Here is a 24635-nt window from a genome sequence, read left to right on the forward strand (position 1 = left end):
GGTCTTTATAGTTGTGAAGTTGGTATGTAATTGTGTAGAATCTTTATTTCTTGTAGAACTTTTTCCCATGAGAGGGGCCCAAAATGATGCTTCTCCTGGCCACCAGGGTTGGTGACTGGTTTTCTCTTTGAACACTAGTGACTACTTCCTGCCGATAACCATCCCAGTGGTGCATAACCTCCCACCTGTCACAGTGGTTCCTAGACTCAACCTTCTATTTCCCATGTTTTCAGGAGTATGCCATTTATAAAACAGGACCCTGATCAACCCAGATTCAGTTTCTATTGACATCCAACATGCAGCTGTCTTCTAGATAAAATGTCTCACTGCACATCAGTGCCACCCAATTCTCAAATGATTTCACTAGCACCTCTAGTGTCAGTGATGTGTCTAGATGACAGTGATGTGTCATCTGATTGCATCAGAATAAATCATCTCAAATAATAAATGTAGCATCACCTCTTATGAAATCACATCCTCGGCTTGCAGCAATTTAGGGAGTGTTCTAACTTTCTTTCATGTGGCAGTTGCTCCATTCCTGATTAGCTGACTGTACCAGAGTAAACATCTAGACTCAGCTGAGAGCTCAAACATGTATTCTGCTCATGGCAGGCATCATAACCACACTGTCTCTTGACTAAAAACATGGAGTTTCCCCCAGTAATATTACTCCCACCACCATATTCTATACATTCTCAATGTGAACTGTCCAGCAGATGCAGGAGCACGTCTCTGTGATGACCAGACTCACTCATTAAATATAAATAATTCAGCCACTCCACTCTCGGATGCACAGCCCCAGCCCTGCAGAGCTATCATTGAAATGTTATGAGACATTGGCTCATGGTTTTTCACCCACACCTTCAGTGTTCACATCTCTGCTTTCTAGCTTCATCCTCTCTATCAGTTCTCTTGACTTAATATTTCAATTAAACACCTGGAAATTCCTAATAATTAGTGCATACACATGCAATATTACTAATTTCTGGTGTTGGATAAACTCATCAGTGGGCACATTTTGGACAGTAGAGAAGGAAAGAAAAGTCAAACTAGTGCCTCAACATTGACTAGTAGATGATATGTATTCAAATAATGAAAACTCTGACATGCTTTACAGTAGGGATTTCAAAGTTCTCCAATAGGTATATAGCTTTCCTCACCTGCACTGATTTTAGACATTCTGCCTCCCATGACGCAGAAAATATAAAAATCTTAGCTTTAATATCTGTTTTATGTCCCAACTCAAAATAATTTCATTTAACCAAAGGGTTTACCACATGTGAAAAGGAGAATTATGTCTCTCTTTCAATATGGGCAAATTACTGTCTCCAATGATGGATGACATTGTTCCTTATGCGCTAATTAAGCAGAATTTGTCTACAACCTCCTTTTATGAGCAGCAGCATCTTCTAGGAAATTAACTCCACCTTAATCCTTGATTCAATTAAAATCCTGTCACTATGCATTTCTCCAATTTAAAAATTAAATCTCTTGGGGCTGGCCTGGTGGCTCAGGCAGTTAGAGCTCTATGCTCCTAACTCCGAAGGCTTCCAGTTCGATTCCCACATGGGCCAGTGGGCTCTCAACCACAAGGTTGCCAGTTCAAATCCTCGATTCCCGCAAAGGATGGTGGGCAGTGCCCCCTAGAAACGGCAACTGGACCTGGAGCTGAGCTGCGCCCTCCACAACTAAGACTGAAAGGACAACAACTTGACTTGGAAAAAAAGTCCTGGAAGTACACACTGTTCCCCAATAAAGTCCTGTTCCCCTTCCCCAATAATAATAATAAAAAAATTAAATCTCTTGAGTTCCATTTTCATAACCGCATGTATTCTCTACACATTAGAAGCTGGATTTTATTACCTGATTTTCATTGTCATGAGAAGAAAACAAGAAGTCACTGAGGTTGACTTCCAAGACTTTGGGCAATATAATTCTAGAAGGAATGTTAGAATTCCTAACATGACTTTGTTGGTTTCTTGTCTGCCACTAGTTAATGATTGGTTCGGGGTTTACCCGTCCTTTCCTTTCTCCATCTATTCTCATTCTTTTGTTGGTATCATGACTTGGAATAAAAGCATGCACTAACAACTCCTAAATTTATATACTCAGGCATGAACCCTCTCCTAATGTTCAGACATGGGTGAAAGTGCCTATGTGACACAATGTGTGGTCTTACAGATATTTCAAACTGACCTTGCTGGAAAGTGGAATACTGAGCTTCCCTCCAAGCCACCCCTATTTACAGCCTCCTTTCCTCAGAGAGTGGCAAACCACTCTCTTCTGGCTACCTGGGTCCAACTCCATTACCCAGAAGTCCCTGCCTCACGTGAAGGCGGCTCTAAGCCAAAGGCGGCCCAGGAGACTTGTCCTTGCCTGCGTCGGCGGGGAACTTTCTGGAGTGCTCCTTTTGGCGGTTAATTTGCTCATTTATCCGTATCGCATACAAGAGGATCGAGAGAGGAGATGAGGCGCACCGGGCAGTCACGAAGACAGGAGAGGACCGGGTTTCGCACCTTTGCACTTGCCATGACCCGGGATGAATGTCCCTGCCTCCTGAACCTCAATTTCCCCGGGCGGAGAATGGACGGTCTCGCCCTTTCTCCTTGGTTGTCCCGTGTTGTGTGAAGACATGTGACGAGGCGGGTCTGACCCGTAGCTCTGGGCCTGGTAAGTCTTTCACACCAAGGACCAATCGCTCCTGAACTCTCTCATTGCTGGTTGTTTGAAGACAAAAACTATATTATCCAGAAGGCCGTGCACTGTACGTGTGCGGCGGGCGCTGGACCAATGACGGACCAGGACAGGGGCGTTTCCTGCGGCGGCCGGCTGAGAGGGACGGGATTTCCGGCTTCTCTGTGATAGACGTCATTTGCATGCGACGGTTCCGTCCACGCTAGTTGTCGGGAGGGGATTGCTGTTCTGTGGTCGCTGCTGGTACGGCTCTTCGAAAATGAGCAGAAAGGAGGCTAAGAGTCACCTCCGCCCTTTCGAACGAGCCGTGAGCCTCCTTGTCAGCGTGGAGTGCGACAGTCAGTCGAGGTCACCCCGAGGGCAGGGAAGGGATGGCGGTCGGCTGAGTCCGCGGGACCCGCCTCTGTCACCGCCTCTCTGGGCCCCCCTCTGTCCACAGGGTCCCGTGATGGCGGCGGCGTGGATAGACCCAGCACAGGTGAGTGGACATTGTTTTTGGCATTGCTGCTTCTCTGCTGGTTCGGAGAGGGCTCCTGCGCAGAGTGGAGGACAAGTTAGCCATAGAATTCCTCTTTGTCCTTGTCGTTTATTTACAAGTGGAGCTGGCTTGTCACTTATCTCCAGCCTTAGAACATGAGAGACCGAATATGCAAATGTACAGTAGACAGATCAGATAGAAAAATAGAAGTTTGACCCACAACCTGCAGCAACCTGCCAGGCAGTACAACCGCTTACCTACAAAAAACGACTCAGGAAGTCAGCCTGCTCTAAATCAACTAACCAGACGTCAGATTACTATCTTTAGTGACAGACAGTCCACGAAGCTGAACAACGACTTCTATAACTGTCGGCCAGAAATGGACAGGACTTGATTAATAACCAACTCATTCTCTCATTGTTTCCACACTTCCAACTTAAGACCACAGAAAGACATAACCACAGAAAGACATATGTGTAACCCTAACCAATTATATAGTATGCTATGATTGTATGTCAGAGTTTTCATCATTGAAACATGTATCATCTGGTAGTAAGTGTTGAGGCTCTAGTTGATTTTTCTATCCTTATCTGTTATCCACAGTAATGTGAGTTTATCCAGCGCCTGAAATGAGTAATATTGCATGGTTCCTGTTAATTTATTAGGAATTGAAAAGTGTTTAATTGAAACATTAAGAGAACTGATAGAGAGGATGAAGCTAGAAAGCAGAGATGTGAACACTGAAGGTGTGGGTGAAAAACCATGAGCTAATGTCTCATAACATTTAAATGATAGCTCTGCAGGGCTGGGGCTGTGCATCCGAGAGTGGAGTGGCTGAATTATTTATATTTAATGAGTGAGTCTGGTCATCACAGGGACGTGCTCCTGCATCTGCTGGACAGTTCACATTGAGAATGTATAGAATATGGTGGTGGGAGTAATTACCAGGGCCAACTCCATGTTTTTAGTCAGGAAACAGTGGTGAACACGATGACTTATGAACTGGGGACTTGTTGTCACTTTAAGACATAATGTGAAGCCCTCAACATGGGGAAGGCACCTAGCAGGACCAGTGAGGCGCAGGTCCTGCTCTTGTTACCGTTATTGGTATTATAATTATTCCCTCAGTCCTCTGAGGTCCTAGAGACTTTACTGTCTGCATCTTCCAGTCCACATGTCATTGTCTTTTGTCATTTTACAATGTCTTGTACATAGGAGGCTTCTCTTTTACGCTGTTATGTCCAAAGCATTGTCTACCTTGCTCGTGAGCCCAGCGTGGAGCTCGTCCCTCAGGAGGTGTTCGATGATTAGGGCCTTGATAGCTAGGGCCTTGATAGCTAGGGCCATGATGCAGAGTGAGCTCTGATTGCATGCAGTATCCAGGAGGCCAACTCTGTTACCTCTATTTCACATTCCAGGTGTCTGTGACCTTTGATGATGTGGCGGTGACTTTCACCCAGGAGGAGTGGGGGCACCTGGACCCGGCCCAGAAGACCCTGTACCAGGAGGTGATGCTGGAAAACTGTGGGCTTCTCGTGTCTCTGGGTAAGTCCTCCCCACTCTGCCATGGGGGACACCTGCCACCTCCTTCATTCTACCTTCTGGCTCTATCTTGGCTGGTCAAGAAGGCCCCAGGAGCCCTCTCTCCCTCCTATCACCAGGTTCAGTCATTTTCTAAACTCATTTCTTCCTGCCTGGTCTCCTGGTCTCTCTTGAGCAAGAAACAATTTCCCTCTGGCACCTAGAAAGTGGTGGAAGGAAATGGGGGTGTTCTGTAGAACCCAAAGGCAGGATGTCCAGTCGGGCCCAATGAGAGACTGGTATGGGAACTGGGGACCACCAGGACTACGTCTTGGCTCCTGGGTCTCCTCTCCTGGCTTCTCTCTGGGTCTTCTCGTGTCACTCTATACACAATGGCTTTTACTCAGCAAGTTTGTGATGGGACTGGCCACCTCGGTCTCAGCTCTCTGTGGCCCAGATTCCTTGTCTCTATTTCTTTGCACGTTTATATTGTTTCTTTTTCTTACTTTGCTGCTGGGCTCCCTGAGGCAGGAATGGCCACCCGAACCCATATTTCCCGGGATCTCTCACCCCAGTGCCCAGCACAGACTGGCCTGTCTGTGGTTCTTATTTCACATTCCAGAGAGGAATCTGACTGAGCCAGCCTGCTCAGCTCAAGCGTCCCCTACAGGCCAGTTGTCAGGGCGGTGAGTGATGGGATGTTGTCCAAGAAGAGGGTGAGCAGGCAGCCATCCCCCCAGGAGGCCTTTGCCCTCGTTGCTACCGGGTATTATTCCGAACAACATGGTCTTGGCTATGGGCCGTCTTTATTCTCGTGTGCCTCCATGATCGGCTCGTTTCCTAAATCCAGGGCCAAAGTCCTCTCCTAGCACAAGAGTAAACAGTTAAGAGTGGCAGTTTTATCCCCCAGGCGACATTTGGCAATGCATGCAGTCACTTTTCCTTGCTCCGCCCTGGGGTGGGTGATAATGGCATCTAGTGAGTAGGTCCAGAGGTGCCATTAAATCCAGCAATGGACAGGACAGCCTCCCCCACCCCCGCCCCGCTCCCCTGCCAAAGGATTGTGCAGCGTAGTGTCTGGAGTGCCGAGGTCGAAAAACACCAGCTTAGGTGTTTTGTCTGCTTAAAGATGGTCACTGCAGACTACTCAGCTTGAAGGAATGGAAGGCTGAAAATCCAGGGTAAGGCATGCCTATTTTTGCAGAACTGGAATCATGTCCTATGTCGATCAGAAGAGATAAAACACAATTAGAAAAGTTTGATAGATTAAATATTTAAAAAGTTTTAAAATAAAAGGTGCCCCATCTGGCCCTGCTGATTCTTCACCCCCTTTCCATGCTTTCCTAGAGCTCACGCCGCCCGTCATGCTGGGTTTCTTGCTAGCGCCCATGCACATACCTCTTTGTGTGTCAAGGAAAGTGTTTCCCATTTATTAGAACAATACAGGATTCCATTTTTATTTTATTTTATTTTATTTTTATTTTTTATTTTTTTAAGAAGGGCACAGCTCACAGTGGCCCATGCGGGGATCGAACCGGCAACTTTGGTGTTACCAGCAACATACTCTAACCAACTGAACTAACCAGCCACCTCCCAGGATTCCCTTTTATTTATTTATTTATTTAAATTAATTAAGTTTTTTTTTTAAACTTTAAGTATGGTTTTCCAGGACCCATCAGCTCCAAGTCAAGTAATTGTTTCAATGTAGTTGTAGAGGGTGCAGCTCACAGTGGCCCATGTGGGGATCGAATCTGCAACCTTGTTGTTAAGAGCACTGCGTTCTAACCAACTGAGCTAACTGGCTGCTCCCAGGATTCACTTTTAGAAGCAATCTAAGAAAAATGAAAATTGGGTCCCTTAAGAAAAGTGATTAATAGTCACAGCTTGTGGTCCGTGGAGCACTGGCGGCATGTTAAGCCTGTTCCAGGCACTGTTCGCTCTCCACCCATTTAATTTCATGGCATGCCAGGCCGCTGCAAAGTCAGGAAAACTTGGCCACTGCCAACTTAACTTACCCAGTATAGAATATTCACTTCATTTCATGAAGCTGTCCTCTCTCTATTTTTTTGTAGTAATCCTTTTTTAATGAAATGTTGAAGACAGTAGATAATATATATATATGTGTGTGTGTGTGTATATACATATATATATATTTAGTTTTTTTTTTTTTTTTTAAGATTTTATTGGGGAACGGGAACAGGACTTTATTGGGGAACAGTATGTACTTCCAGGCCTTTTTTTCCAAGTCAAGTTGTTGTCCTTTCAATCTTAGTTGTGGAGAGTGCAGCTCAGCTACAGGTCCAGTTGCCGTTGCTAGTTGCAGGGGGTGCAGCCCACCATCCCTTGCAGGAGTCGAACCGTCAACCTTGTGGTTGAGAGGATGCGCTCCAACCAACTGAGCCATCCAGGAGGCACCTCAGCTCAAGGTGCCGTTTTCAATCTTTGTTGCAGGGGGCGGAGCTCACCATCCCTTGCGGGACTCGAGGAGTTGAACCGGCAGCCTTGTGGTTGAGAGCCCACTGGCCCATGTGGGAATTGAACCGGCACCCTTCCGAGTTAGGAGCCTGGAGCTCTAACCACCTGAGCCACCGGGCCAGCCCAGATAATATTTGATGTTCCTGTAAATGTCCTTATGTGACCATATCACTACGTAGCATTCTCAGCTTTATTATTTTTTAGTAGTTATGAAATGCTGAAGTCTAGAGTCACTGAGTCTGCCCCTCCCCTGGCCCGTTCTCTGAGGATGAATCTTCGTGCTCATGTCCCTGCCTCCCCACCATCCTGCACTTGGTCTCAGGCTGCTGGCCCCACATAGTGGTGTTCACTGTTTCCTCAGTAATGGAGTGTTTAGGAGACAAGGGTCTGGAGCCAGACCCCTGGTGTTCACTCCAGCTCTGCTCTTTAAAAAACTGTGGCCCTGGGCAAGTTACTGAACCTGTCTGTGCCTTCCTGTGCTCATTGGTAAAACGGGGTGATAATGATATCTGCTTTCCAGGACTGTGGCAAGAGTAAATAGGTAACTTACGCAGAGGGCTCAGAACACCTTGTGTGACCCCGTTGTGTGCAGGTTAGCAACTGAAAACCCCGCTACCGCCACGACTACTGTTACTCTCATCAGATTCTTTTGGTCCTTGTGTCTGGACTCGGCACCTTCTGGAGCTGAGTTGTGTAGCTTGGTGGTTATAGCACAGAGAGCAGAGATGGCTAGACCTGGCTTGCCTATTGGCTCCACCACTCACCACTTCCGTGCTCTTTGGCAAGTCATGTTACCTGCTTGAGCCTTGGTTTCTTCAGTGATAAAATGGTGTTGATCACAGTACGTACTTGCTGGGATGTTATGAGGAAATCCTGAGATACGTAATCTTCATGTTGTCTGTGGTCTGTAGGAAGAATGATATAAAATTTAGATTAGGGTCTAAAAAAATACCTAGATCAATGAAGACACATACCTTGTTTTGAACGAAAAGAGTCAATATTTTAAATATGTCAATTGCTTAAATTACTCCATAAATTTATTTCAATTTTGAAATGACATAATTCATTAAAGTTGCTCGGAATATGATTGTACTCTCTATATGTTAGTTTTTGGTTTAGTATTAGGAATGAGAACTCCATGTCAGTATGGCATATCTTTGGTTTCCAGCATTTTGCGTGGATGGGAGCAGCTCCATTCTGAGGTTTTGTCCACATCCTGAACTCCCAGACTAAACTGACAGGTTTTATTTCTTTTCACAGAAATCCTTATGTGCTCTTTCTCCATGAACAGGGTGTCCTGTTCCCAGACCTGAGCTGATCTGCCAGCTGGAGCAGGAGCTATGGACAGTGAAGAAAGACCTCTCGCAAAGCACCTGTCCAGGTAGGAGCCAAGATGTGGGCAAGTGGGAGACCCTACAGGCTTGAGACCTCGAGGAGACCACTGTCATGGATCCCTGGGGAAGCTTCTTGTGGCCTGTCTGGTGGTTTGGAAGCCATGGAGCCCTTTGATCCGTGGGCCCTCTGACCTCATGGAGGACAGAGGTGTGTGAGCTAAGATCTGTCTTAGGCTCAAAGCCTGACTTGCCGACTCCCAGCTCTGTGGTCACAGCGAAGTTACAGGATCTCGCTGTGTGTTCGTATAAGCTAAAAGTAGCTACCAGATCAGACAACTCCAGAATCTCAGTGCTCAGCATATGGAAACTGTTTCCCTCACTCCCCCTGGGGTGGGTCCATGTGAGTCAGCGGGGAGCTGTGTACCACACAGTTATTCGGGGACCCAGGTCTTTTCTGTCATCAACGTGTGGCTTTCATGTGTCCTGACATCCTGCAGCTGGCAGAGGAGAATGGAGAGAGGAAGGGGGAATGTCACACCTACTCCCACAAACATCGGGTTCCCCTCACATCCCCCTGACGAGAACTAGGCATTCAGGCACACTTGGGTGTGTGGAAGTGTGGTGAAGCTGTGTGTCCAGTGTGAGGAGCGCAGGGTTTGGTGAGTGTTGTCTGCTACACTCAGTGTGTTCCTGGAAGATGCTGGTAATCAGGGTTTCTGTGTTATAGGGTTCTTTGGGGCTGTAAGCACATCAAGCATTTATGCATAAAACTGCTTAGCACTGTGTCTGAGCCATAGGAAGTGGTTCATGAAAAGTAAATTGTTGGTACTGTTTATCGCATCAACTGAGAAGGTCATGTTGGCATTTTTCTTCATTCTATTAATGTGTATCACATTGATCAGTTTTTATGTTAAACCTTCTTTGCATTACAGGAATAAACCCCAATTGGTAATGGTATATTATCCTTTTCATATTCTGCTGGATTCACTTTGATAATTTTTTTTTTTAATTATATTTTATTTTATTAGTTTCAGGTGTACAAACAGCATAATGATTAGAAATTTACACCCCTCACAAAGTGATAACCACCCCAAGTCAACTACCCCTCTGACATCATACGTAGCCTGTTACAATACCATATTTCCTATTGTGTGCTTTACATCCTGTGACCATATATATACATATATATGTATTTGTATGTAATTATGTTGACATTCAATATTCTATATCAGCTTCAGGTGTAGAGTGCAGTGGTCAGGCATCTACACTATCTATGAAGTAATCCACCCCGATACATCCAGTACCCTTCTTACACCCTACACAATCTTTACAACAATATTGATTATATTCCCCATACTGTATTGTACATTCCCATGACGATTTTGGGACTACCAGTTTGTACTTTCTAATCCCTTCACCCTCTCCCCCATCCCCCAACACCCCTCCCATCTAGCAACCATCAGTTTTTTTCTCTGAATCTATGAGTCTGTTTCTGTTTTGTTTGCTTTATTCTGTTCTTTAGATTGCACATATAAGTGAGATCACATGGTGTTTATCTTTGTCAGTCTGTGTTTCCCTGAAAATAAGACCTAGCCGGACAATCACCTCTAATACATCTTGGAGCAAAAATTAATACAAGACCCGGTCTTATTTTACTGTAATATAAGACCGGGTCTTGTATTAATTTTTGCTCCAAAAGACACATTAGAGCTGATTGGCTGGCTAGGTCTTATTTTTGGGGAAACGCGGCAGATCCATCAATGTTGTTGCAAATGGTAAGATATCATTCCTTTTTTAAAAAAATTTATTGGGGTGACAATTGTTAGTAAAATTACATAGATTTCAGGTGTACAATTCTGTATTACATCATCTATAAATTCCATTGTGTGTTCACCACCCAGAGTCAGTTCTCCTTCCATCACCATATATTTGATCCCCCTTACCCTCAGCTCCTACCCCCCACCCCCCTTACCTTCTGGTAACCACTAAACTATTGTCTGTGTCTATGAGTTTTTGTTTCTCATTTGTTTGTCTTGTTCTTTTGTTGTTTTTGGTTTATATACCACATATCAGTGAAATCATATGGTTCTCTGCTTTTTCTGTCTGACTTATTTCGCTTAGCATCGTACTCTCAGGATCCATCCATGTTGTCACAAATGTTCCTGTATCATCTTTTCTTACCGCCGAATAGTATTCCATTGTGTATATATACCACAACTTCTTTATCCATTCATCTATCGAAGGACATTTTGGTTTCCATGTCTTGCCCACCGTAAACAAAACTGCAGTGAACATTGGAGCACACGTGTCTTTATGTATAAATGTTTTCAAATTTTTTGGGTAGATACCCAAGAGAGGGATTGCTGGTTCATATGGTAATTCTATTGGTAATTTTTTGAGGAACCTCCACACTGCCTTCCATAGCGGCTGCACCAGTCTGCATTCCTACCAACAGTGTATGAGGGTTCCTTTTTCTCAACAGCCTCTCCAACACTTGTTACTATTTGTCTTGTTGATGATAGCCATTCTGACTGGGGTGAGGTCATATCTCATTGTGGTTTTTATTTGCATTTCTCTGATGATTAGTGATGTTGAGCATTTTTTCATATATCTATTTGCCACTTGTATGTCCTCTTTGGAGAAATGTCTCTTCAGGTCCTCTGCCCATTTTTCAATTAGGTTGGTTGTTGTTTTGTTGTTGAGTTGCATGAATTCCTTGTATATTTTGGATATTAGCCCCTTATCAGAGGCACTGTTTGAAAAATCTTCTCCCATTCAGTTGGTTGCCTCTTTATTTGGTTGATGGTTTCTTTTGCTGTGCAGGAGCTTTTAAGTTTGATATAGTCCCATTCGTTTATTTTAGCTTTTACTTCCATTGCCTTTGGAGTCAAATTCATAAAATGCTCTTTGAACCCAAGGTCCATAAGTTTAGTACCTATGTTTTCTTCTATGCAGTTTATTGTTTCAGGTCTTATGCTTAAGTCTTTGATCCATTTTGAATTAATTTTGGTACATGGTGACAGATAGCAGTCCAGTTTCATTCTTTTGCACGTGGCTATCCAATTCTCCCAGCACCATTTATTGAAGAGGCTGTCTTTCCTCCATTGTATGTTTTTAGGTTCTTTGTCAAAAATTATCTGTCCATATTTATATGGTTTTATTTCTGGGTTCTCAATTCTATTCCATTGGTCTATGTGTCTGTTTTTCTGCCAATACCATGCTGTGTTGATTATTGTAGCCCTGTAGTACAAGCTAAAGTCAGGGAGTGTGATACCTCCAGTATTGTTCTTTTTGCTTAAGATTGCTTTGGCTATTCGGGGTCTTTTGTGGTTCCGAACAAATCTGATGATTTTTTGTTCTATTTCTTTAAAAAATGTCACTGGGATTTTGATGGGGATTGAATTAAATCTGTATATTGCTTTGCGTAATATGGCCATTTTAACTATGTTGATTCTTCCAATCCATGAGCACGGAATGTCTTTCCATTTCTTTATGTCTTCTTCAATTTCTTTCAAAAATGTCTTATAAAAAACAAAAGTCTTATAGTTTTCAGCATATAGGTCCTTCACATCCTTGGTTAAGTTTATTCCTAGGTATTTTATTCTTTTTGCTGCAATTGCAAAAGGAATTGTTTTTTGTATTTCTTTTTCTGAGATTTCATTGTTAGTATATAGGAATGCAATGGACTTTTGTACGTTTATTTAGTAGCCAGCAACTTTACTGTATTCGTTGATTGTTTCTAATAGCTTTTTGGTGGAGTCTTTAGGGTTTTCTATCTATAGCATCATGTCATCTGCAAAGAGTGATAATTTAACTTCTTCATTTCCAATTTGGATGCCTTTTATTTCTTTCTCTTTGCCTGATTGCTCTGGCAAGGACTTCCAACACGATGTTGAAAAGCAGAGGTGATAGGGGACAGCCCTGTCGTGTTTCTGAACGTAGAGCAAAGGGCTTCAGTTTTTCACCATTAATTATGAGATTAGCTGAGGGCTTGTCATATGTGGCCTTTATTATGTTAAGGTATTTTCCTTCTATACCTATTTTATTAAGTGTTTTAATCATAAATGATGTTGTATCTTGTTAAATGCTTTATCTGCATCAATTGATATAATCATATGATTTTTGTCCTTTATTTTGTTTATGTGATATATCACATTGATGGATTTGTGAATGTTGAACCATCCTTGTGCCCCAGGGATGAACCCCACTTGGTCGTGATGAATAATCTTTTTAATGTATTGTTGTGTTCGATTTGCTAGAATTTTGTTTAGGATTTTTGCATCTGTATTCATTAAAGATATTGGTCTGTAGTTTTCTTTTTTTGTGCTGTCCTTACCAGGTTTTGGTATCAGGGTAATGTTGGCCTCATAAAATGAGTTAGGGAGTACTGTCTCTTCTTCAATTTTTTGGAAGACTTTGAGCAGGATTGGTATTAGATCCTCTCTGAAGGTTTGGTAGAATTCACTAGTGAAGCCATCTGGTCCCGGACTTTTGCTTTTGGGAAGGTTTTGAATGACTGATTCTATTTCGTTACTGGTGATCGGTCTGTTTAGATTTTCCAGTTCTTCATGGTTCAGCCTTGGAAGGCTATATGTTTCTAAGAACTTGTCCATTTCTTCTAGGTTATTGAATTTGGTGGCATATAGTCCTTCATAGTAGTTTTGGATGATCCTTTGTATTTCTGTGGTGTCCATGATAACTTCCCCTTTTTCATTTCTGATTTTGTTAATTAGTGTCTTCTCTTTATCTTAGTGAGTCTAGCCAAGGGTTTGTCAATTTTGTTAATCTTTTCCAAGAACCAGCTCTTTGTCACATTAATTTTTTCTATTGTCTTTTTCTTCTCTATTTCATCTAGTTCTGCTCTGATTTTTGTTATTTCCTTTCTTCTGCTGACCTTGGGTTTCACTTGTTCTTCTTTTTCTAGTTCTTTGAGGTGTAACGTGAGGTTATTTATTTGGGATTTTTCTTGTTTCTTGAGATAGGCCTGTAATGATATAAATTTCCCTCTTAAAACTGCTTTCGCTGCATCCCAAAAATTTTGGTAGGATGTATTTTCATTGTCATTTGTTTCTATGTATCTTTTGATCTCTCCTCTGATTTCTTCTTTGACCCAGTCGTTCTTTAAAAGTATGTTGTTTAATCTCCATGTATTTGTGTTTTTTCCTGCTTTCTTTTTGCAGTTGATATCCAATTTCAAAGCCTTATGATCAGAGAATATGCTTGGTATGATTTCAATCTTCCTAATTTGCTGAGGCTGATTTTATGTCCCAATATATGGTCTATCCTTGAGAATGTTCCATGTACACAGGAAAAGAACGTATAGTCTGATGTTTTAGGATGAAGTGCTCTATATATGTCAATTATGTCCATTTCATCTAATGTGTCATTTAGGGCTGCTATTTCGTTATTTAGCTTGGTATATTTCGGTGTTCCTCGATTGGGGGCATAAATATTGGTAACTGTTATGTCTTCCTATTGTATAGTCCCGTTTACCATTATGAAATGTCCATCTTTGTCTCTTGTTATCTTTTTCACCCTGAAGTCTGTTTCATCTGATATCATTATGGCTACACCTGATTTTCTCTGGGTACCATTTGCTTGGAGTGTCAATTTCCACCCTTTCACTTTGAGTCTATGCTTGTCCTTGTAGCTGAGATGTGTCTCTTGGAGACAGCATATGGTTGGGTTTAGTTTTTTGATCCAATCTGCTTCTCTGTGCCTTTTTATTGATGAGTTCAGTCCATTTACATTTAGGGTGATTATTGATATGTGAAGATTTCCTGTCATTCTATCTTTAGTTTTCTGGTAAGGCTGTGTCTCCATTGTTTCTTTGCCTTTTTGTTGTTGTCTATTATTTCTGTATGGTGGTATTCTATGATGTTTCCCTCTGTTTTTCTTTTATTACAGTATATATTTCAGTTCTGGATTTTTTTTGAGTGGTTACCCTTAAGTTTAAGTAAAAGAAAGTTTGATATTTAGAGTATTCCATTTTCTTCAGCACGCTTACTTTCTCCATTCCCATATTTCGATTCAGGCCTTTACTCTCCCCCTTTTTATGTTTTACTTGCCACAAATTGTTGATGGTGGTCAAATAGCCTCCTTTAGTATTTCTTGTAGTGTTGGTCGTGTATTAGAAAATTCCTTCAGCTTCTGTATGTCTGGAAAGGTCTTTATTCCTTCTTCATATCTAAAGGATATCTTTGCTGAATATATTATTCTTGGCTCGTAATTTCTCTCTTTCAATAGTTTGAATATTTGGTTCCACTCCCTCCTGGCTTGTAGAGTTTCCGCTGAAAAATCTGATGATAATCTAATGGGCTTTCCTTGTAGGTTACCGTTGTCTTCTTTTCCCTAGCTGCCTCAAGGATTCTTTCTTTGTCGTTGATTTTTGACAGCTTCAATACAATGTGCCTTGGAGAAGGACTGTTGGGATTGAGGTAATTAGGTGTTCTATTTGCTTCTTGGATTCGAGGATCCATTTCTGTCCACAAGTTTGGGAAGTTCTCATCAACAATTTGTTTGAATATATTCTCTGTTCCCTTCTCTCTTTCTTCTCCTTCTGGTATGCCCATTATTCTTATATTGCTCTTTCTGAGTCAGAAAGTTCTTGTAGAGTTCTTTCATTTCATTTAAGTCTCAAGTCTCTTTCTTCTTCCATGTGTGTAATTTCCCGGTTTCTATCTTCAATGTCACTGATTCTTTCCTCCATTTGCTCAACTCTAGTGCCTAAGCTGGTTATTTCATTCTTAATTTCTTCTATTGAGTTCTTAATCTCCAGAAATTCTATTTGGTTCTTTTTTAAAATTTCAATCTCTTTCGTAAAATGCTCATGTTCTTTGATTGTGTTTCTGAGTTCATTAAACTACCTTTCTGTGTTTTCTTGCATCTCGTTGAGTTTTTTCAGAACTGCAATCTTGAATTTTCTGTCATTTAAGTCACATATTTCCATATCTTTAAGTTCCGTTTCTGGAGAGTTTTCACTTTCTTTTTGAGCTGTCTTGTTGCCTTGGTTATTTATGGCAATTACTGATTTATTATTTCTTTTCCTAGACATCTACAGGAGTGGCTTCTGCAACAGGTTGATAGGAAGAGGTGTTTCTTTTGTTTTGCAGTACTTGTTGGTAGAATTTTTTATTCAACTGCAGCCTTTTTTTTTCTCTCTCTCTCACACGGTAGTGCTATGTTGTCTCTGCACTATTCTAGCTTCTCACACAATGGGTGGATTCCCTGGGAGACGGGCTTCTCCTCTGTTAATAGTTTGCTTGGGTCACAGGGTGCAGTGTCCGTGTGGGTATATGGAGAGCATTTGAAGTTCCAAAGCTCTTCCTGCTCCAGATTCAGAGTCCGTATGTTTCAGCAGTTCTGTTTACTCCTGCAGGGATCTGCCCAGATAGGTGGGACTAGGGGTGGGGTGAGTTGTGAGAGGTGGCCCAGAGCAATGGCGGCAACCACCACCACAGCCGGTCCTGCTTCCACAGTTCCCTCCCCTTTGCCAGAACTAGTTGGGCTGTGAATCTGTGTCTGCGGTCCACAGTCCTCAGAACAGCAAATATTCTGTTCTTTTGATCTGACACTGGTAGTGTTCTGCTTCTAGCACCGGGCAGGTGGGGGCGGGGTGAGCTCTGGGAGGGTTGGGAGGGGGTGGCAAGTCTCAGTGCCTACGGCTTCCGTTCTCTGCTCAGCAGTGAGGGCTTAAACCACCGTTTTCAGCCTTCTTCCCTCAGTCTTTTCTCCGAGGTCTCTGCCTTGAGCGTTGGGTTCAGTCGGGTTGTATGCTGCCCCCTCAGCCCTGTGGGCCATAAGCGGAGCCCTAGCAGTCCTAGTTCTTCCCTCTCCCGCAGCTGCGGTAGTTCCGGAATGCAGCGAGCTCGGAGCACTGAGCTAGGTCTGCGTCCTGCGCCTGCGCGGCTCCGTGTCTGCACTTCTACCTTGCCTCCGCCACCGGTCGCACGATTCGCCCACCTTTAGATGAATTCAGTAGTGGGCCTCTTTGTCTTGCCTGTCTGCTGTGCAGGGAGGGAGTTCTTTGTGGAGTTATTGTTGTTCGATTAGTTGTAAATTCCAGGGGAGCTTTACAGAGGCTCACCTCACGCTGCCATTTTGATGACGTCTCCTTTTTTTTTCAATTAAAGTTTATTGGGATGTAACTTTACTAACCATTGTCACCCCAATAAACTTTAATTAAAAAAAGTTTATTGGGGTGACAATGGTTAGTAAAGTTACATAGATTTCAGGTGTACAATTATGTATTACATCATCTGTAAATTCCATTGTGTGTTCACCACCCAGAGTCAGAGATTTCATTCCTTTTAATGGCAGAGTAATTCTCCATTGTATAAATATATGACAATTTCTTTACCCAATTGTCTATTGTTGGGCATTTCAGTTGTTTCTATGTTTTGGGGATTGTGAATAGCTCTCCAGTAAACATAGGGGTGCATATATTTTTTTGAATTGGTGTTTTGGATTTCTTTGTATAAACACCGAGGAGTGGAATTGCTAGGTCATAAGGTAGTTCTATTTTCAATTTTTTGAGGAACCTCCATACTGTTTTCCATAGTGGCTGCACCAACTTGGAATCCCACCAACAGTGCAAGAGGGGTCACTTTTCTCCATATCCTCGCCAACACTTGTTTGTTGATTTATTGATGATAGACATTCTGACAGGAGTGAGGTGGTATCTCAGTGTGGTTTTCATTTGCATTTCTCTGATGATTAGTGACATTGAGCATCTTTTCATACATCTCTTGGCCATATGTACGTCCTCTTTGGAGAAATGTCTCTTCATGTTCTCTGCCCATTTTTTAATTGGGCTGTTGGTTTTTTTGATGTTGGGTTGTAGGAGTATTTTTTTTTTAATGAATCCCTTATCAGATGTATCATTGGCAGATATCCTCCCATTCAGTAGGATGTCTGTTTTGTCAATGGTTTCCTTTGCTGTGATTGGTTTCCTTTGCTGTGATGGTTTCCTTTGCTTGTCGATGGTTTCCTTTGTTTCCTTTCCTTTCCTTTGCTGTGAGAAAACTTTTTGGTTTGATGTAGTCCGTTTGTTTATTTTATCTTTTGTTTCACTTGCCTTGGAGGATATATTAGTAAAAATATTACTAAGGGTAATGTCTGAGGATTCACTTCCTTTATTTTCTTCTAGGACTTTTATGGTTTCAGGTTTTACATTTAAGTGTTTAATCCATTTGAGTTTATTCTTGTAAATGGCTTAAGAAGGTGGTCTAGTTTCATTTTTTTGCTCGTATGTGTCCAGTTTTCCCAGCATCATTTATTAAATAGACTGTCTTTACCCCAATGTAAATTCTTGCTTCCTTTGTGATTAAATGACCATATAGGCATGGATTTATTTCTGGGCTCTGTATTCTGTTCCACTGATCTATGTGTCTGTTTTTATGCCAATACCATGCCATTTTGATAACTATAGCTTTGTAGTATAATTTGATATCAGTTAGCATGCTACCTCCCACTTTCTTGTTATTTCTGAGGATTGCTGTGGCTATTTGGGGTCTTGTAAAGTTCCATATAAATTTTAGTGTTATTTGTTTTAGTTCTGCGAAAAATACCATTGGTATTTTGATAGGGATTGCGTTGACTATATTGCTTTGGGTAGTACGGATATTTTAACTACATTAATTCTTCCTATCCATGAGCATGGTATATGTTTCCATTTGTTTGTATCTTCTTAATTTCTCTTTGCACTGTCTTATAATTTACTGAGTACTGGTCTTTTATTTCCTTGGTTAAATTTATTCCTATGTATTTTATTTTATTTATTTATTTTTAATTTTTTAAAAAAGATGTTATAAAGCTTTATTATAAAGCATAAAAAGGAAAAAGAATTGAAAATACTTAATGATCACTTAACATTGTTATTTGTGCTCCATCAAAATCTAACAATCATGCCTTTTTCAAACCTATATATACAATACAAACTTTTCTACAACTACCAACTTTATTTTCTTCAGGGAGGAGAGGTTCATATGAAGGGAGTGGGGAGTATTCTTAAATCAACAAAAGATTACTGTCACAATAATCTAATTGAGAAGAAAAAATTGAAATTAAAATCCTATAGAGATGCAGAAGAAAGGGCTAGCTAGGAACAAACGAAATAAGCAGTGGGTAGCAGGAAATTAACAAACCAAGAAAAATTGGGGTAAGGGAAAGAAAAAAAACTCTAGGGAACTGATTTATATATAATTTTTTTCAACATAGTCCAAAACGTAATTTTTTTATTGTTTTTTCACATTTTCTTTATTGAAATAATTAATTTATTTGGGAGGGATAGCAATGGACAAAAATATACCTAATAAAATATTTCTGTTAACTGAATCTGTAAAATTCCCCAGTATAAATTCAGAAAGGAGGTAAAAATCAGAATAATGTGCTCAGAAGTATCCAAGTTTCTCAAAAATATTAACAGTATGTGTACTGTCAATTTCTTAAATGTCGCTTGGACCTTTCTGCAATACTCCTGCTTCACTTCACTACCTTTTCTGGCCTACTGATATTCTCTAACCAGCACAATCTTTAAAAAAAGAAGGAAAAGAAAGAAACAAGGAGTACTTGAACAGCAGAAATCCTAGATTTAAAAAAATAAAGTTCAATGACCAAATAAGGATTCTAAAATCAATTACATTAGCCCTCGTTAATAAATGTACTACATATACTATTCTGGCCAAGGCTGAAGTTTCTCTGTGATCATTAAGAATTCCAGATGAGTAATTAACAATTTGAATAAAGTATTTTCAAGCTCTTGTTTATAGGTGAACTACTGACATGCTAACTGAAAATAACTCATCATTAAATGAGATAGCTATAAATCTCTACTTGACATTTTATTAAACTGCAGTAAGAGAAATTCCATTATCTGATTCTGGCAAATGTAAATATTCAAGAATGGTAAAATTTAGGGAAATAATCTGAAACAGATATAACCTGTTCCTGTTTTTGCATCAAATTAGGAAATTCTTGGAATCACTAGCAGTGTTCCAAAGTGCCTCTCCCATAATTTACACTTAAGTTATAACTTTGGGTTAATTACAGGCTTATTTGTTATATTTTCTGGTAACTTGTGTCTAAATATATTTCTTTCATGTTGAAAGATGTTATATATGTCCCTAAAACTGAGCCAAAGAATTTGAGAAGGGAATTAGTTCAGTAACTGACATTTTAACCTCCAATGGATTCTGTCTGAACAGAATGTGACTTACAGTAGGCAATTTTCATAACTCAGTCTGAAATGAATGATCCAAAGGTCAGGGCTTTGGGATGCTGCTGTACTCCCAGTTCCTTGAACCCTGTTTGGCACTTGGTAGCACTCAGTAAATGTTTGCTGAATAACTATTTAGATTGAATAAATCTGAAAGACTTCAATCAGTTTTCTTTCACTATTTCTACAATATAAAATTTATACTATTGTAGGTAAAAATCTTAACATTCTCCTGCCTTTAGGCATAATAAATCAATCTCCCACTCTAAAAGATTCAAAAATTTCAAGTGTATTTTGTTTGGAATGTTTGAGACATTAACAAACCTCCTTGAAGCTTTTTTTTTTTAATCTTTTAATAAGACAATGATAAAGAGATGGTATTTATTGTTATAACAAAGGACTAACTGTGCTCTAGGCCCTAGAGTCTAGGAAAACACTAAGTATAACAGATTTTACAAAAAAATTTCTTCAGTTTTATCCAAATATAATAAAAACTTGAGTTAGAGTTAGAAAACAAGCCACTATGTAAGTATATATATAAGGAGTCTTTAAATCTCTTGTTAGTGTATTCTTTGGTAGTTCTTACCAGTTTCTGGCTGACAGAATGTATACTGGCTGATAGAGGAAGAGCCCGTGTGAAAGTCTTCTGGACTCTGTGCTTCTTTAACAATTATAGCTTCTTCTTGATTTCCAGTTTCTTCTAACTAGGTGGGTCAAGGGTAACAGTATCAGAATCATCACTAACAGTTCCAAAATAGACATTGTCTTCAGGTGACTTTTCCTCTCCCTCAAGTGCTGACTTCGTTTCCTCCAAAGCTGGATAAACAGTTTCTCCCACTAACATTGTACCATTTTCGCTTCTCTCTCCTTGCTCTACCTGCAGTACATGTAACTCCTCTTGCTCTAAAGATGAATACTCTGGGGTGAGCTCACAGCTGTCATTGGCTGTACCATGTTCAGAATTTACCATCTCTTTATCAGACCCCTCATGATTGATGACAGTCAAACCACAAGATGATTCACTGTCACTGGAGTTTTCAGACATTATTTAGGTCGGAAGGGGCAGTGCCACCTCCACCCCACTGCGCTGGCTGTCGTGGTGGCAGTGGTCACAGCCGTATTTTTTTTTTTTATGCAATTTTAAATGGGATTGTTTTCTTAATTTCTTTTTTTGATACTTCATTATTGGTGTATAAAAATGTAACCGATTTCTGAATATTAATTTTGTATCCTGCCACTTTATTAAATTCATTTATCAGTTCTAATAGTTTTTTGATGGAATCTTTGGAGTTGTCTCTATATAGTATCATGTCATCTGTAAATAAGGAAAATTTTACTTTGTCCTTTCCAATTTGGATGCCATTTATTTCTTTTTCTTGTCTGATTGCTGTGGCTAGAATTTCCAGTACTAAGCGGAATAAAAGTGGTGAAAATGGGGATCCTTGTTTTGTTCCTGATCTTAATGGTTGTAGCTTTTCCCCATTGAGTGTTATATTAGCTGTGGGTTTGTCATATATGGCCTTTATTATGTTGAGATATGTTCCCTGTATTCCCACTTTGCTGGGAATATCATCATGGATGCTGGATTTTGTCAAATGCATTTTCTGCATTTACTAATATGACCAAATGATTTTTATTTTTCATTTTGTTTATGTGGTATATCACGTTAATTGATTTGCACATATTGAATGAAACTTGCATATCAGGAATGAGTCCCACTTGATCATAGGGTATGTATTTTTAATGTATTGCTAAATTAGTTATGCTAATATATATATACATATATATATGTTTGTTTTTTTTCCTTCTTCTGCTTCCCCCCCCATCTCCCCACTCTGGTTCAAGCTATTGTTCTCAGTCTACTTGTGTAGGACACAGCTCCCTGGCCCATGCTGGTATTATGAGTCTTCCGCTCCCCCTCCCCCACAGCTCAGGCAGTCGGTCGCCTGTTGTCAGTCGGCTGCTCACGGCAGCTCACGGCAGCTCTCGCCGGCTGTCAGCCACTCACGATGGCTGCCGGCCACTTGTGCTGGCCATCGGCTGCTCATGGCAGCACACGGTAGCCCATGGCAGCACACAGCAGCCCTTGGCAGCACACAGCAGCCCACAGCAGCTCACGCTGACCTCCGGCTGCGCAGCCCAGCTCCAGGGAGAGCTGTTGTTCACAATCTTAGCTATAGAGGGCACAGCTCACTGGCCCATGTGGGAACTGAACCGAAGACCTCAGCATTAGGAGCTCGGCGCTCCAACCAACTGAGCCACCGGCCAGCCCAGTTTTGCTACTATTTTCTTGAGGATTTTTGCATCTATGTTCATTAGGGATTATGGCCAGTAGTTTTCTGTTTTGTAATGTCTTTGTTTGGTTTTTGGATCATGGTAATGGTGACCTCGTAAAATGAGCTTGGGAGCGTTCTCTCCTATTTGATTTATTGGAATAGTTTGAGGAGAATAGTTGTTAATTCTTTTTTGAATGTTTGGTAAAATTCATCTGTAAAGCCTTCTGGTCCAGGACTTTTGTTTTTTGGGAGCTTGTTGATTCAATTTCATTGGTAGTAATTGGTCAGTTCAGATTTTCTGTTTCTTCTTGATTGAGTCTTTGAAGATCGTATGCTTCTGGGAATTTATCCATTTCTCTTAGATTGTCTTAATTTGTTGGTGTATCGTTGCTTATAGTATGTTCTTAAATTTTTTTGTATTTCTGTGGTGTTGGTTGTCAGTTCTCCTCTTTCATTTCTGATTTTCTTGATTTGGGTGCTGTCTCTTTTTTTCTTGATGAATCTGGTTAAAGGTTTGTCAGTTTTGTTTATCTTTTCAAAAACCAGCTCTTGGTTTCATTGATCTTCTATATTGTTTTTTTGTTTGTTTGTTTTTCGTTTTTTGTTTTTTGGTCTCTATTTTGTTTATTTCCATCTGATTTCCACTCTGATCTTTATTATGTCCTTCCTTGTACTCCCTTTGGGCTTATTTTGCTGTTCTTTTTCCAGTTTCCTTAGGTGGAAAGATGGATTGTTGACTTTGAGATTTTTCTTGTTTCTTTAGGTAGGTCTACATTGCTGTGAATTTTCCTCTTAGGACTGGTTTTGCTGTGTTCCATAGATTTTGGGTCATTGGGTCATGTTTTCCTTTTCGTTTGTTTCAGGGAGTCTTCTGATTTCTTCCTTGATCTCATTGTTGATCCACTCATTGTTTTGTAGCATGTTATTGAGTTGCCACGTGTTTGTGTGTGTTTTTCAGTTTTTTTTCTTATAATTGATTTCTAGTTTCATACCACTGTGGTCAGAGAAGACACTTTATATGATTTAATTCTTCTTAAATTTATTGAGACTTTTTTTGTGGCCTAACATGTGGTCTGTCTTTGAAAATATTTCATGTGCGATTGAAAAGAATGCATATTCTGCTGCTTTGGGGTGAAATGCTCTAAAAATATCAATTAAATCCATCTGGTCTAGTGTGTCATTAAGGCCCTGTTTCCATGTTATTTTCTGTCTGGAGGATCTGTTCATTGGAGTCTGTGGGGTGTTAAAGCATTCTACTATAATTGTGTTACTATTGATCTCTGCCTTTGTGTCTGTCGATGTTTTATATATTTATGTGATTCTGTGTTGGATGCATAGATGTTTATTAGGGTTTTGTCTTGTTGGATTGATCCCTTTATTATTATGTAACGTCCTTCCTTCTTTGTCTCTTCTTATAGTCTTCATTTTAAAGTCAATTTTTGTCCAATAGAAGTATTGCTACCCCAGCTTTTTTCTTATTTCCATTTGTGTGAAGTATCTTTTTCCATCCCTTTACTTTCAGTCTGTGTGTGTCTTTTGATCTGAGGTGGGTATGTTGTAGACAGCATATGCATGGGTCTTGTTTTCTTCTTATGCATTCAGCTACCCTATGTTTTTTTATTGGAGCATTTAATCCATTTACATTTAAAGTGATTATTGATAGGCACATAGTTACTGCCATTTTATTATTCATATTTTTTATCTTCTGCTTAAATAAGTCCTTAGACTATTTCCTGTAATAATGGTTTGGTGTTAATGAAGTCCTTTTGCTTTCTTATCTGGGATTTTTTTTTGTGTCTCTATTTCAATTTTAAATGATAGCCTTACTGTGTAGAGTAGTCTTGGTTGTAGGCCCTTGTTTTTCATTACTTTGGATGTTTCCTGGCACTCCCTTCTGGCCTGCAAAGTTTCTGGTGAGAAATCACCTAATTGTCTTATGGGAGCTGCCTTGTGAGTAGCTAGCTGTCTTTCTCTTGCTGCTTTTTGGATTCTCTCATTGTCTTTAACCTGTGCCATTTTAACTATGGTAGGTCTTGGTGTGGGCCTGTTTGGGTTCCTCTTGTTTGGGATTCTCTGCGTTTCCTGGGCTTGTATTTCTATTTCCTTCAACAGGTTGTGGAAGTTTTTAGTTATTATTTCTTTTTTAATGATGAAATCTGAATTAAGTCTAGTTTATAGTAGTGTACCAAGATTATTTTCTTCTTTAAAAAAATTTTTTATTGGGGAAGTGTGGTTCTTCAGGGCCCATGAGCTCCAAGTCGTTGTCCTTCAATCTAGTTGTGGAGAGCACAGCTCAGCTCCAAGTCCAGTTGCTGTTTTCAGTCTTTAGTTACAGGGGGTGCAGCCCACCATCAAATGTAGAAATTGAACCGGCAACCTTGTTGAGATACCGTGCTCTAACCAACTGAGCCATTCGGTTGCCCCTCAGTTATTTCTTCAAATAGGTTCTTGATCACTTGCTCCCTTTCTTCTCCTTCTGGTACTCTTATGATGCAAATGTTCTTGCACTTGATGTTGTCCCACAGGTCCTTGAAACTATCTTTATTGTTTTTTATTCTTTTTTCTTTTTCCTGTTCCACTTGGGTATGTTTTGCTACCTTTTCTCCTAAATCGCTGATTCAGTCCTCATCTTCATCTGATCT

At 40.5% G+C, this 24635-nt stretch overlaps 1 protein-coding gene across 1 annotated transcript in view; it reads left to right on the forward strand.

Annotated features, from left to right (window-relative positions):
• Positions 1-2890: 2890 nt before the first annotated feature.
• Positions 2891-24635, forward strand: part of LOC117034579 (zinc finger protein 805-like) — a 30311-nt gene continuing 8566 nt past the window's right edge. The window contains exons 1-3 of the mRNA XM_033127695.1: positions 2891-3172; positions 4591-4717; positions 8460-8549. Of these exons, the coding sequence (XP_032983586.1) occupies positions 2954-3172; positions 4591-4717; positions 8460-8549 (436 nt within the window). The 5' untranslated portion in view covers positions 2891-2953. The remainder of the gene's footprint in view (positions 3173-4590; positions 4718-8459; positions 8550-24635) is intronic.

Source organism: Rhinolophus ferrumequinum, chromosome 15 (assembly GCF_004115265.2).
Source record: "Rhinolophus ferrumequinum isolate MPI-CBG mRhiFer1 chromosome 15, mRhiFer1_v1.p, whole genome shotgun sequence".
Classification (NCBI taxonomy): Eukaryota; Metazoa; Chordata; class Mammalia; order Chiroptera; family Rhinolophidae; genus Rhinolophus; species Rhinolophus ferrumequinum.